Here is a 13416-nt window from a genome sequence, read left to right on the forward strand (position 1 = left end):
TTCCTTGGGACAATATCCCAAACAGACCAAAGTGGCAGCATTCATAAAGGATTTTGCAAATGTCTTGGGGCGCCTGGGTGGCTCAGTCAGTTAAGCGTGTGCCTTCGGCTCACGTCATGATCCGAGGGTCCTGGGATCGAGTCCCACATTGGGCTCCCTGCTCAGTGGGGAGTCTGCTTCTCCCTCTGCCTGCCACTCTCCCTGCTTGTGTGCTCTCTCTTGCTCTCTCAAATAAATATATAAAATCTTAAAAAAAAAAAAAAAGAAGAGGGCAAAGTGTAAAGTGTTAGAAAGATGTAAGCATTTTGAGTGCTTTGGTTTTGGCCTCAAAACAACTGAAATAGGTGAGATTAGTAATTAAATTTACTTTTAGCATGAGTCCAGGGTGGCATAAATCTTGCTGTAGAATTTCCTAACAAGAAAAAAAAAAAAAAAAACATCTTGAATATTGGAATTCTAAGTTTTTGTTAATACAGCAGGAGAAAAATAGAAAAGAACACAGCGGTGTGAATTATTAGAAAAACAATTAAGCCAGGACTCAGGAGAGGTCTCATCTAGCCCCAGCCATGCCACCAACTAACTCCATGGCCTGAGAATTATTATTATTTAACCCCTCCATCTTCATTTCCTCATCTATACTATACAGAGGATAAAACCAGAGGGTTTTTAACAGACCCTCTGGGCTGTACTGTAATTCAAGGGCACAATTTTATCAAAGGACTCTAAATCTTAAGTCAGATAAACCAAAGAAAACACTACAAATACCAAGAGACAAATCTGACACGGTAATTAGTTTGCATTAAAATTTATCTAGAACTGACTGATATACATTCAGAAAATGAGAGCTAAATAAATATACAACATATCAGATTAAATTCTGCTTCAACTAGAAGTGAAAATGTTTTTCTTGTAGATAGTAAACATAAATGGATCAACTGGAAACCATACAAAATCCTTCCAAAACAACCATAAAAATTTAACTGATTTAAACTGTCACTTACTAATGCCCTTTCACTTATGTTCTCCAATGAACTTTCAGTAGCCTTACAAGATAAAACAGGAAGCAAAATAAGCCTTCCTGAGCTTTTTGTGATTATAATGTTGAGTGACAGATTCTCCAGAAAGAACAATGGACAATGAAATAGTCTGGCCAAACTAAACACTTTCTGCCAGCAGACTGAGCCTTTATCTCAGCCAAGGAATCATTTTTACTCCATGAAAAATATCTAAAATCGTGCCAAGTTGTATCACTGCCACTGAAATTGGAATGGCTTCAACATCCCATAAAAACAATGACACTTAAAGAATTGCTTCAGCTAAATCATGCTGGAGGGAAAATAGATGAACAATCTCATTGTGTTATATGTCCTTCAAAAGATACAATCAACACAGGTAATCAGGGGTGCCCCTCATACCAGGATTACCACCTGAGATAAGCACACCTGGATCCTCAGGAACTTTTTGTTCTATGCTGACTAAAATGAAGTAATTAATGCCATTGGGAAGGGGGCTAAAATAATATATTCAAAAGGAGCAGCACCAGATAGCCGGAAATACCAATAAAAGACAAAATCAGGAAGTAAGAGAGAACCAGTGTGCACTATGTGAGACATCATTTTCCAAGAATTTAGACCACAACAGAACAGCATAGTGACTTACAGGACGTAATAATCTGCAAAAGAAATCTAAACTATTAAATATCTCAAGAGATACCCAAGAATCTGGTGATCTTATACATACTTGCTTGAAAGTTTAAAAAAGAAATATACCAGGGGTACCTGGGTGGCTCAGTCACTTACCATCCAACTCTTGATTTTGGCTCAGGTCATGATCTCAGGGTCGTGAGATCAAGCCCTGCCGCAGGCCTGGCACTGGGTGTGCAGACTGCTTGAGATTCTCTCTCCCTCTGCCCCCCTACCCCACTTGCTCTCTCTCTCTCTCTCTCAAATAAATAAATTAAAAGAAATACACCGTATTTTTTTTCTTCTTACATTGTCTTTTGGTTTTTCTGTGGTGACTACAGAATGGAGAGATGATAGTCATGTACTACAAATAGAATTTGACATCTTAAGTGCAAAATTTAAAGTTCAGACAAAGAACAGCCAAATAAACACAAAGAATCAAAGTTCAGATATAACCAATACAGAAACATTTTCAGTCTGATAAATAACATACATCTGACTTGATTATTTTCACTGTCTCGGATGGTGTCAAAGTCATTTGTTATCTTTTATTTCATTAGCTGTTTTGTACTTAAATTTTAATATGTGGGTTCAGCTATCTGAGACCCCACAATGCTTCAAATAACCAGTGAGGACATAACTTGGTAGGGGTTAGGGGAGAAGTGATTTATAATATCCTCTCCTGTTTCTTTGTTCAAAAGATCTCTTGGCCTCTGATGGTTACCAGAAGGGAGGTGGGTGGGAAGATGGGTTAAATAGGTGATGGGGATTAGGAGGGCACTTGTGATGAGCACCGGGTTATGTATGGAGTGTTGAATCACTATACTGTACACCTGAAACTAATACTCACTGTACATTAACTAATTGGAATTTAAATTAAAACTTTAAAAAAATGGGCGCCTGGGTGGCTCAGTTGGTTAAGCAACTGCCTTCGGCTCAGGTCATGATCCTGGAGTCCCGGGATCGAGTCCCGCATCGGGCTCCCTGCTCAGCGGGGAGTCTGCTTCTCCCTCTCCCACTCCCCATTTGTGTTCCCTCTCTCGCTGTGTCTTTCTCTGTCAAATAAATAAATAAAATCTTTAAAAAAAAAAAAAAACCAAAAAAAACTTTAAAAAAATAAGGAAGGCAAGTCCTTCTCCAAACTACAAAAATTTGGCAAATCAATACAATACTTTGTAATACAATAAAATTATGTTGTACTTATTGGAATCATAAAAAAAAAGAACGTGAAATGATATCTATTACTTAAAAACTTTAGAAGCTTATTCTAACTCCCAATTTAGTAGTAGAATGAATTAAATAAACATATTGTTCACTCTGTGACAGAGGGCTTAGGGTATGTAAAAAACTATCACCACTACCACCCAAATAACAAACTTCCAGAAACCTTCAACTGAAACTAAAAACTACTGTGACTTCAGTTTGATTTTATGCTAGCTGGGCAGTACTTTTAACAATGAATCACTCTCATGAGTGATTTTCTTTAAAGGCTCTGTGTTAATTATTAATTGCTCAATCAGAACCCATAGGGGATTTAAACCATTTTTTATTTTCTTAATTCACCAGCCAGAACCCTACATACTAGGGATAATGCAGCTGGATTGGAAAATGACTTCTTGTCTCACTTAACTTGTTTCAAGAGTTTAGAAGAATTTTTATATACACAAAAACAGCCCCAACAATATTTAAGAGTAACATTCATTCTGGAAAAATTGGGATGTGTCAGGAGTAGACAGGCTTTATGTTATATTAATGAATTGTGGTTTTAATTTTTTGAAAGCAAGCTACTAAACCAAAAATCAGGGGGCTGCTTATTTATTTCTTTAAATATGCCAAGCATTCAGTATCTCCTTACATTCTTCCCTTAGGCTTGTGGGGTTTGGGGACCTTCCTGTCTAAACTACATGTTCTTTGATCTAATTTTTTACTTTGAATTCCTGTTAAGGAAAAGTCTTGCTATTAGTTTCTCTGAGACACTTCAGTACTTTAAATGTTCCTGCTGGACCACAGGGGCATTACCAAAGCAGTAATGAAGGCTGACACATCAGGTGGGAATATAACTCAAGGCAAGACCAATAAAGGGTCTTTGAAGATATAGTTTATTGGAAACTGTGCCCAGTGTCCTAATCTTAGCATAAATTAAATGTAGTTGTATTAACAGGTCTTAATGTCTGCTGTCTTAAACAATGTTTAAAAACCATAGGGATTTGATTCAAATTAAGTCTTGGGCTCTCTGAGACCTGACCAAAGGAAGAAAAATGAGTGCCCCCGAAGATCTGAAAAGCACAGGCTCATAACAACCTCATTAGGCAAGCTTGAAGGCTTTTATCAGTTCTCCTCAGGTAATTCAGTGTTTTTTTTCCTGTGATCATCACCCTGAAGCACTATCTCTTTCACATAATTCACACATTTGGCAAAAATATGTGGAAATCATGGGTAAAGTTTACAGCTTGGTTGAAGTAAAAAAACCGTTTATTTAAAAGGATATGCCTGTTGGAATTGCTAACATATATAAATACACCATGCTAGGAAGTTTTAATTCCAGTCTTTCCTAATCACAAAGAAAATTGAAAAAAAATTTAAATCATAGTTTTAAAAATGTGATTTAATTTAAATTTTAAAATGAAAAAAATTAAATCACAAAATTTTAAAATGAACATTACAAATAATTATAATAAACCTAAAGCACTTGTTTTCCACTGGAAAATTAGGCAGCATACACAAAACCTCATACCTATTTTGCTGTAATGTATGTTGTCACTTCGCTGCCCAAGGGGCGGGTTTATCTCACAGGAATTGTCCTCTCAGAGCCCTTCTGAAGACCCTTGGGACCATGTGCCTGCAATTTCTGGGACTGGCCTCTGGATGGCAGTGTTCTTTTTAATTGGCATCTTGGTCATCAAGACCGTTTTTTCTAAGTTGCAGGCAACTCAGAATCAGCTCTTTTCAGTAAGCAATGTCTTAGTGTTCTCAACTCATTATTAGCTCTGTGGCATAGAGCAAGTCCAGTAATGTCTCTGAGCCTCAGTGTCCTCCTCTATAAGTGGAGGATTCTATTCTAAACTTCGCAGGTAGCCAAAAGCATTAGAGATGATAGTGATAATTATAGGAACACTATTATTTATTGAAAACCTACTGTGAATAGGCACCGTGTAGGAACTTTACAAATGATATCTCACTAAGTCCTTCCAACTATCCTATAATGCAGGTATTACTACTCTATCTTTAGAGATAAGAAAACTGAAGCCCAGAATAATCAAGAATGTAGCCTAAATTCCAGAGCAACTCAGCGGTGACCTGGAATTTATCTTTCTAGCATATGATACAAATAAAATGCCTAGCAAATTGCCTTGTGCACAGTAAATATTAGTAATTTTTAACCGTTTTTACTATTGTTATTGCCGTATTTGATTTTATATAGCTGGTGCCTAAAAGACAAGAATTTTTTTAAATATTATTTCTAAGAGGACTTAAAAGATACAAAAATCTATTATGATCTAGTTGTTCAGATATCTTCATTTTTCCCCAAAGTATATTTGAGCAGAGAATACAAAGGCAAAGAGAAGATGCGTACATGGAAAGTTTATGGTCAATTAAATATGTGAAATGCTATATATTGTATTCTTCTCCTGGAGAGTCACAAGAAATATTAGCATATTAAAGACTCGAGATGTCTTTCAGTAAAGGAAACTATAAATCTAGTTTAATCCAAAGCTTTCAAATGTATTTAACAAAGGAATTATTTCTTCACATAATATTTATGACCATCCTTTGAAACCAGTGCTCTGTGGAAAACATTTGAGAAAAAGGAATCTATTGAAATTCCTCTTCCAAGTTGAGCATGTAATATTTTGATGGCTCTTCTTTTTCTGCCAACTCCCCACTGTGGATGTGCTGGGAAATGTCAGAGCTGACAATAAAGTTCTTCTGACCCTTAACTGTTAAACCCAAGTTTTTCTTAGGCTTTTCTCACAGCAGTACAACATTCTTTCTACTTCTCTCCATAATGCAGCCACAGGTAACATCCCAAAGCTTTCCTCAAACTCCTGCTTACAGTCTTTCTTAGCTCTCCTTATACACCTTATCTTCTGCACCATTCTGTTGCTTCAAACGTTCTGTTGATTTTAACTTAAATTTCAATGCTATTTAATTTGTCATATGCTTATCACTTCACATTAAATTGTAAGTTCCTTGGTGTCTGGAACCATGCACTGTGCGGCCGTGTGTCCTTAAAAGAGCACGAACACCATGCATTGCTCATCCAATCATTCAACAAATATGCACTAAACATCTCTAATGTGGCAAGCTCTGTTCCAAGTGCTGGGGGTATAGCAGTACGCCTACAAGGTCATCAGCACTCCACTCTGGTGGAACTTTCATTGTACTAGGGGACATACATAAATAAGTCTCTGAGTAAGTACACAATGTAATGACAGATAAGAATAAGTTGTATGGGGGCATCTGGATGGCTCAGTCGGTTAAGCATCTGCGTTCAGCTCAGGTCATGATCTCAGGGTCCTAAGATCAAGCCCAGGGTCAGGCTCCCTGCTCAGTGGGGAGCCTGCTTCCCCCTCTGCCTTCCACTCCCCCTGCTTGTGCTTTCTCTCTCTCTGGCAAATAAATAAATAAACTCTTTTAAAAAAAAGAAGGAATATTTAAGCTGAAATCTGAATAAATGAAAAAGTCAGAAAGAAGAGTGTTCTAGACCAGAGTAAAGGGCCAGGGCAAAGGCTGAAGGCTGGTTCAGTTTGCTAAGTTGGAATAGCAGAAGGTCAGTGTGGCTGGAACATGCATAATTAGTCAGGGCAATCAGTATGATAACAGCTTAGCGTGGTGGGTATGAGCCAGACTGCAGTAAGGAATTCGGACATCATTTTAGGTGATATGGAAGCCACAAAATGCTGCAGACATGAGAACGAGCTGAGCATGTTTCCATAATGTTAGAAGACCACTCTGACTGCAGGATAAAGAATGAAATGTAGGGGGTCAAGGTAGGAATCAGGGAGGCCAGTTACAGACTATTTTAGTCATCAAAGCAAGACATGAGGGTGATTTAGACGAGGGTGGTGGCAGGAGAGCAAAGGAAGGAGACAGATTGTGGATGTACTTTGACAAGAGACAACAGGACTTGCTGGCTTGAGCAAACTAGAGGATGGTGATATTTCCTCTAGGGGGGATATCTGGGAGATCAATGATGCTGGGAGGAAGAGTGAGGAAGGGAATCGAGAATCCTTTTGACCGTGTTAAGGGTGAGAGGTCTACAAGACATCCAGGAATATGTGTCATTTTTACCTGATTTGGAAGCTCACGGGAAAGAGCAGGGCTAGATACAAACATGGGAGTAGCTGTTACAAAAACAGTATTTGACATCACGGGCACTGCATCATCTAGAGAGAGATTGTAATCCCAAAGCACCTGAGAGACCGACACTGAGAAAGGGAGGCCAAAATGGGGAGCAGAACCCCAAGAGGATGTGGTGTGGAGAAGTTCAAAAGAATGAAGTGCAGCTGGAATGAAGGAGAAGTTCACTGAGTAAAATGGCAAAGATCCAAATGAGGACAGAAGAGGACCCATCGAGTTGGTCCCCATGGAGGCAGTCAGAGCAGGTTCAGGGGAGCAGTGACAACCAAAGCTGGGAAGAGTGGGTTGAAGCCTTGGTGAGGACTGGTAAGCATTCAGTGTAGATAAACTCTTCAAAATGATCAGCTGTGAAGAGGAGCAGAGAAGGGGGGACAGGAGCTGGAAGGGACATGGAGCCAGGAAAGGGCTTCCCCAACCCCAAGGTGGGAGGAACTCCACTTTCTCCGCATAGAGTCAGAAGGGATGATTAACAGTGGGGAAAAGAGAGGGACTCTTTGTTTAATTATTGTAGATTTTTCAATGTATTTGATTCACTCTAGACTGAACTGTCACAATCAGCAGGAAGTAAAACTGAGTGGTAATAACAACAATATTAACTTGTATTTAGTGCTTATTATGGGCTAGGCACTGTTTTATGTGCTTTTTATAGATATTAGCTTCTACATTCCCCCAAATAACCATAATTGTTCTCACACAACACTCAATGAGGAAACTGAGATATGGAGACGTTGGGTAACTTGTCCAGTGTCACAGAGGCAGGAAGTGACAGGACCAGGATTCACACTCAAATGATCTGACTCTGAGGCTCTAACTACCAGGATAAACTGGCACAAGTTTGCACATCTGCTGGCATTTCTTCAGTTCATGACCCGTTTTATGACTCACCGGCTCTAAGTTACCTCTTCTTTCATCCGGGCACACAGTTACAAAGGTTGGGAGGAACTGCTTTTTACCTCTTTCTCTAGTTGGGGCAATCCTATGAGATGGCCCATCCAATTAGATGTGGGCACAATTCTATCAAAACTGCCCCTTATAGAATATTTATAAACATATACTACATATTAAAATATAATTTTTAACAGCATAGGTTTTTTCCCATACAAAGTATTACTCCTATAGACACATTAAATAGTACTTCAGTGGCCACATGGGATTCACTTGTTGGAATATGCCTCAGTTGACTTCAAATGTTTATGTGTGTGGGCTTATTAATTTACATAAGAAGGCCATGTTCTTGGCAGAAAAATTAGAAAACACAGCTTAGCAAAAAGAGCTCCACTCATTCTTTCACTTAATAAATATTACTACATGTCCTTTTTATGTCATGCAACTATTACAAATCATGCTTTCAAATGCTATTTAAAAGCATGAGGAAAATGCAAAGGAAGAATTGCAGGATATAAAACTATATAGAAAGTATGTGAAAAAATTAGTAAAAAGCAAATCACATACACACACACATGAGAGAGAGAGAAGGGGGAGAAATCTAAGCAGTAGTTATTTCTGGATGTGAGATATTAAGGGTAATTTTTATTTTCTTCTGCTTGCCTTTTTTTACCTTATTTTTCTATAATGAACATATATTACTTTAATACTCAGAAAAATGTTACTTCAAAAATTAAGTATTTCTACATATTATGCTGAGAGCACATGCATTACCAGACATCTGATTTGAAGCTAAAATGGAATCCATTAAGATAGTAAGTCATAGGGGATATGAGGACACATTTATTATTTCAATTACTCAGTAATAATGCTCTGAATGATTCCACTGCCAAGAGCACTATTCAGGATGTGTGTGTGTGTGTGTGTGTGTTGTGGGGTACCACATAATTATCCACGCTAATTAGTATATATTTAACAAATGATGGACAATTAACATGGAGCTTTGTTTCCTGCCTCTAGATCTACCCAGGAGAGAAAGAAACAAAGAGAGAGAGACCCAGGAGATATTTTCAAGGAAAAAAAAATTCCCTAAAATATAAGTAGAAAATTCAGATACTTTCCTCTGTCCCTTTATTCATGCTACCCTTTCAGATGCCTCTTTCCTTTAAATTTTTTCATTGTAAAAAATTACAAATACTCTAAATATTTATATATTTGAGTGCTCAAAAATATATACAATAAGCCCCACATTCCCATCACCCAGTAGGATTTTTCTTTCTAATTTGCTTGTCTTGCGTTGGTAGGAACCAACAATACTTATGAACAGGAAAACTCTGCAGAAAACATTTTAAAGATTAAGCAAACAAGAGATGGATTTTTAAAACCTCACGGCCCAGAGCTACACTAATATGTGTAGGAGTCCCCAAATAGTTTCTGAGGTCTGCTGATGCAGTCACCACCTCTCCCATCCAGCGTGCCCTTCCTCTCCAATAACTAAATGGCTATGCTTTATTATGCTTGGAAAATGGAAGAACTAAAAGAAAGAAAGCAATAAGAAATAAGAAAGAGAAAACTCTGTAGGACAGAACTGGGGGAAAGAGGGAGCATTCACCCAGGGAAAGTGTGGCCAAGAAGACAGCCTGGGGATGAGCCGGCAGCAGGCTGGGCAGGCCCCTCCCGATTACAGAGGTCACCAAGCAAGGTTAGTGGGGCATTACCAAACTGCCACCTGGTTGTACCTACCCAAACTGTTGTCACTGCTTGTGGGCCAGGACGCAATTCTATCCCTCAGCTTCTTCTTTTTACAGGAGTTGTCTGACTTCTCAGAAAGACCTACTTCCTCCTTCCTAATTTCTCGAACGAGCTGCATGCGGCACCGTGTAAAATCCTGAAAGGAAATCTTCCCATGTTCATCTGCGCCCAACTGGTTCATGATCTCAGCCACAGACTCTTCCATATTCAATTGGCGACAGACCATCAACAAGTCATTTCTACGGGAGGGTTGAACAGAAGAAAACTCGTTAGGAGAGACACTGAACTAGAGAATGTGGTTAATGGGGGAGAAAAGAGCATTTCTCGAATATATCCACACAGAAGAAACCTATTTCCAACTCTCTTTGTGCTTCTAGAAAAGTGGTAAGTGTGCAAAAAGACCTCTTTCATCTGGGGGATTCTAGACATGAACTCTATTTAATTATTTGGGAGAGGGGGGCAACTCTGAATCCTTTGGTTCTCTTTTTCTTCCTGTCTCCACTCTCCTTCCCCGTCTTTCTTTCAAAATCGATGGAGCACCTGTCGAGCATAGCCCTGACACCTCACTGCAAGATAAACTTTCAGAACATAGAAAAGACATTGTTTCTACCCTTGGCAGAGTTTAAAATCTAGTCCAACTGTAAAAGAACAACAAAAATGTTAACAAGCTTGGTTTTCAGCTTTCTGGACCAATCAGTGAATTTTAGCACTTCTTTAAAAGACTATTTAACCCCAACTTTCATTACTCAGTGCTTGCCCACCTCTGGTTTTTCCTGATTTTCTTTGAGCATTTTCCACCTTCCCATCAGCAGTTAGCCCTAAGACCCAGAGAAGGGGTCAAAATCCCAAATGTCTTCCAGGACTAGGACACAATGTAAATGTGTAAAGTGGGTTGTTCTAAGACAGGAGAGGTTGGTCGAGTCTGGGGCTGGACTAGAGAAGTATATCCAGCCTCAATATGTTTTCAAATTTAAAAAACAAAAAGAAAAATAATTTAAAAGGAACAAGAACAACAGCACTATGTTGGCCAAGAGCAATTATCTAGAGGACATCATTTGGCCCCCAACACATAAGTCTTATTCTTTTCGATCTGCACTCTTTGGGGAAACATTTTGTTCATATTGCTCCAACTGTACATCTTTATAAAGGTCAAAGGATCTTAAGAGCTGGAAGAGACATTAGAAACTCGTCCATGGTCACAAACAAAGCTAACTAGTGCTCCTGGTCTCAATATGCCACCAAAGTCCAATCATTTTGAGGACATGAACAATTTGATGTTTGCTGATACCTGAAACCTAACCGTGCAAAGAAAGACCAACTGCTGTCTTCCAGCCCCCCATTCCTGCTCCTGGTCAGTGCTACTATGGTCTCCCCACTTTCCCTGGGCGCACAGAATTGTATATAATTTTAATATCTTCTCCTTCACTCCATCTTCCCCTTCATTTCCCCCTCCCTGGTCCCCAGTGTCCCAATTTATTATCAAATTTCTGTTGGCCCTATCCCTGAAATGCTTTTATATTTACTCTTAATTGGGTTTTTCAGGTATATTACACTAGTTTCTCCACCGATCACCCTGCTTCCATATGCCATTCCATTTTCATGTTTCATAAATCTTTTTTACACGTAGCTACATGTTTTATCTTGTGTATATGTGTGTGTATATATGTATATCATGTATATTTGCCTATGTGTATACATTTATACTTTTTTATGTGTAGGGTAGATGAATAAATAAACATACACATGAAAGTGGGGATGGTAGATTAAATTATTCGTCTTAATTTTTCATTCCCCAGTAGTAGTAGTACACCTCCACACCCTTGCCCTGGCCTCAGGACTAAGGACACTTATGGCAGGTATGTCTTTCCTTATCCCTTAACTTCAGGCTTGACATCGAACTTCCTTTGGTACCCTGGGATGTTAGCAGACAGATGTTTATACAGTGGGGCTTGTCCCCTGCCACTCCTGCCATCATTGTGAAAAGAACGAGCCCCGGTGGCCATTCACCCTCTAGTCTGGGCCCCAAGATGAGCCGCCTCAGCCAACCTATAGATCCGTAGCCTAAGAGCCACTCCAGCTGACCCCACAATGTGCGATCAAGGATAAGTTCTTGTCGTTTCTGCCAATGAGACTTTGTGATTGCTCCCCAGCAACAACTAACTGATACACTGGAAAGTGTTTTGTTTTAATGCACTTATATGCTTATCTTTTTTACCCTTCCCTGAATACAGCATAATATTCAGCTGGCTTCATCTAAGACTTGGGGATGTCAGGGCACCTGGGTGGCTCAGTAGGTTAATCAGCTGCTTTCAGCTCAGGTCATGATCCCAGGGTCCTGGGATGGAGCCCCCCATGGGGCTTTCTGCTCAGCGGGGAGTCTGCTTCTCCCTTTGCCACCCAACTCCCCGCCCACATGTGTGCTCTCTCTCTCTCTCTCAAATAGATAAATAAAATCTTTAAAAAAAAAAAAAAAAAACCTTAGGGATGTTTAGGATTGCTAAAGCATTAGTAATGCAAATAGAAAGGGCCAATGTTCTAATATAAAAATTTTACTTTCTAACATGGAAATTTCTTTTTTATATTTTCAGATAATAGTCTTAACAGTTGGGTTGGGTAGAAAATAAAGAGGTTTTCTAAATTCCAGAAGTTCACATAAAAAGATGTTAACAGTAATATTTTCTGAATGGCAGGAAAATGGTGTTTTCACTCTTACACTTGCCTGTCTGTATTCTGTAACCTTCTACAACATACTACACTACTTTCATAAATTGCTATGTCATTTTTCAGGTTTTAAATATCTCAGAGCACTGTTCTGAGAATAAATGACATAATGCACGTAAAGCACTTAACACAGTTCCTGGCATATATTAAGCACTCAATAAATGGTAATCATTATTATGATTATTTTATAATTATTGATCATAATCTTTCACAATGCCCCAGTTTCATGATTAAGCCTTTAGTAATTAAGCACAAGCTGCTTAGGGGGAAAAAAGTGCTTACTGAACTGAGCGGACTGCCTCACTAAGTGGAGCACTCCATCTGCAGAGACTGACCTTCCGCCTGCCTGTGGCCCACTTACGGATTTCTCACCCTGGTGAGAAACCCAACTTTGTCCAGGCTTGGGAAGCCTCATTCTACCAAAAAAAAAAAAAAAAAAAAAAAGGCTTAAATAAAGAATTTGTGTTCTAGAAATCCCAACTCAGGGGAGAATGTGTAACGATACACTTTTATTTTTAAAAAGTGTGGGCCACTGAGAGGCTGATAGAAAAGATCAAAAACAAAATACACTGCACTCCACTAAATAAAGTCAGATTGTAATCTTTAACTAGAAGTACTAGTTTCTAAAGGCTGAATGAAAGCTAAATTCTTTCAGCATAGAGATCTAGAACTAGCAATAACAACTGACAAGCCGGCCAGGGCAGTGCGATTTAACCCCACCTGACAGATAAGGATGAGGAGGCTGAAAGAGTCACAGAGCTAATATGCAGCAGAGTTAGAATCTAAATCTGGAATCGCTCTGATTCCAACACTCTTGCCCTTTCCATTCTATCATCCAGCACCTTGGATATCAATGATACCTAAATTTTGGCAGGTGAACACAAGTGAGGACAGCACTAATATGAGCAGCCTGATTATCAATGGTCATTAATTAATAATCTTTTTATATTAAACCAGAGAGGCCATATCCACCTATACATTATTACCTTCTATGTTAAATACGGATGAAATAATA

At 38.9% G+C, this 13416-nt stretch overlaps 1 protein-coding gene across 4 annotated transcripts in view; it reads right to left on the bottom strand.

Moving 5' to 3' along the window:
* MCC (MCC regulator of WNT signaling pathway) overlaps positions 1–13416 on the bottom strand; it is a 395037-nt gene that overhangs the window by 311359 nt on the left and 70262 nt on the right. For all 4 annotated transcript variants that reach the window (XR_010413183.1, XM_054513238.2, XM_045900085.3 and 1 more), the window contains exon 2: positions 9672–9919. Coding sequence is in view for 3 of the 4 variants with exons in the window: in XM_054513238.2 (XP_054369213.1) it covers positions 9672–9919 (248 nt within the window). In the remaining variant the exon portion in view is untranslated. The remainder of the gene's footprint in view (positions 1–9671; positions 9920–13416) is intronic.

Source organism: Mirounga angustirostris, unplaced genomic scaffold (genome assembly GCF_029215605.1).
Source record: "Mirounga angustirostris isolate CCGP_5_RB_7025 unplaced genomic scaffold, mMirAng1.0.hap1 SCAF_7, whole genome shotgun sequence".
Lineage (NCBI taxonomy): Eukaryota > Metazoa > Chordata > Mammalia > Carnivora > Phocidae > Mirounga > Mirounga angustirostris.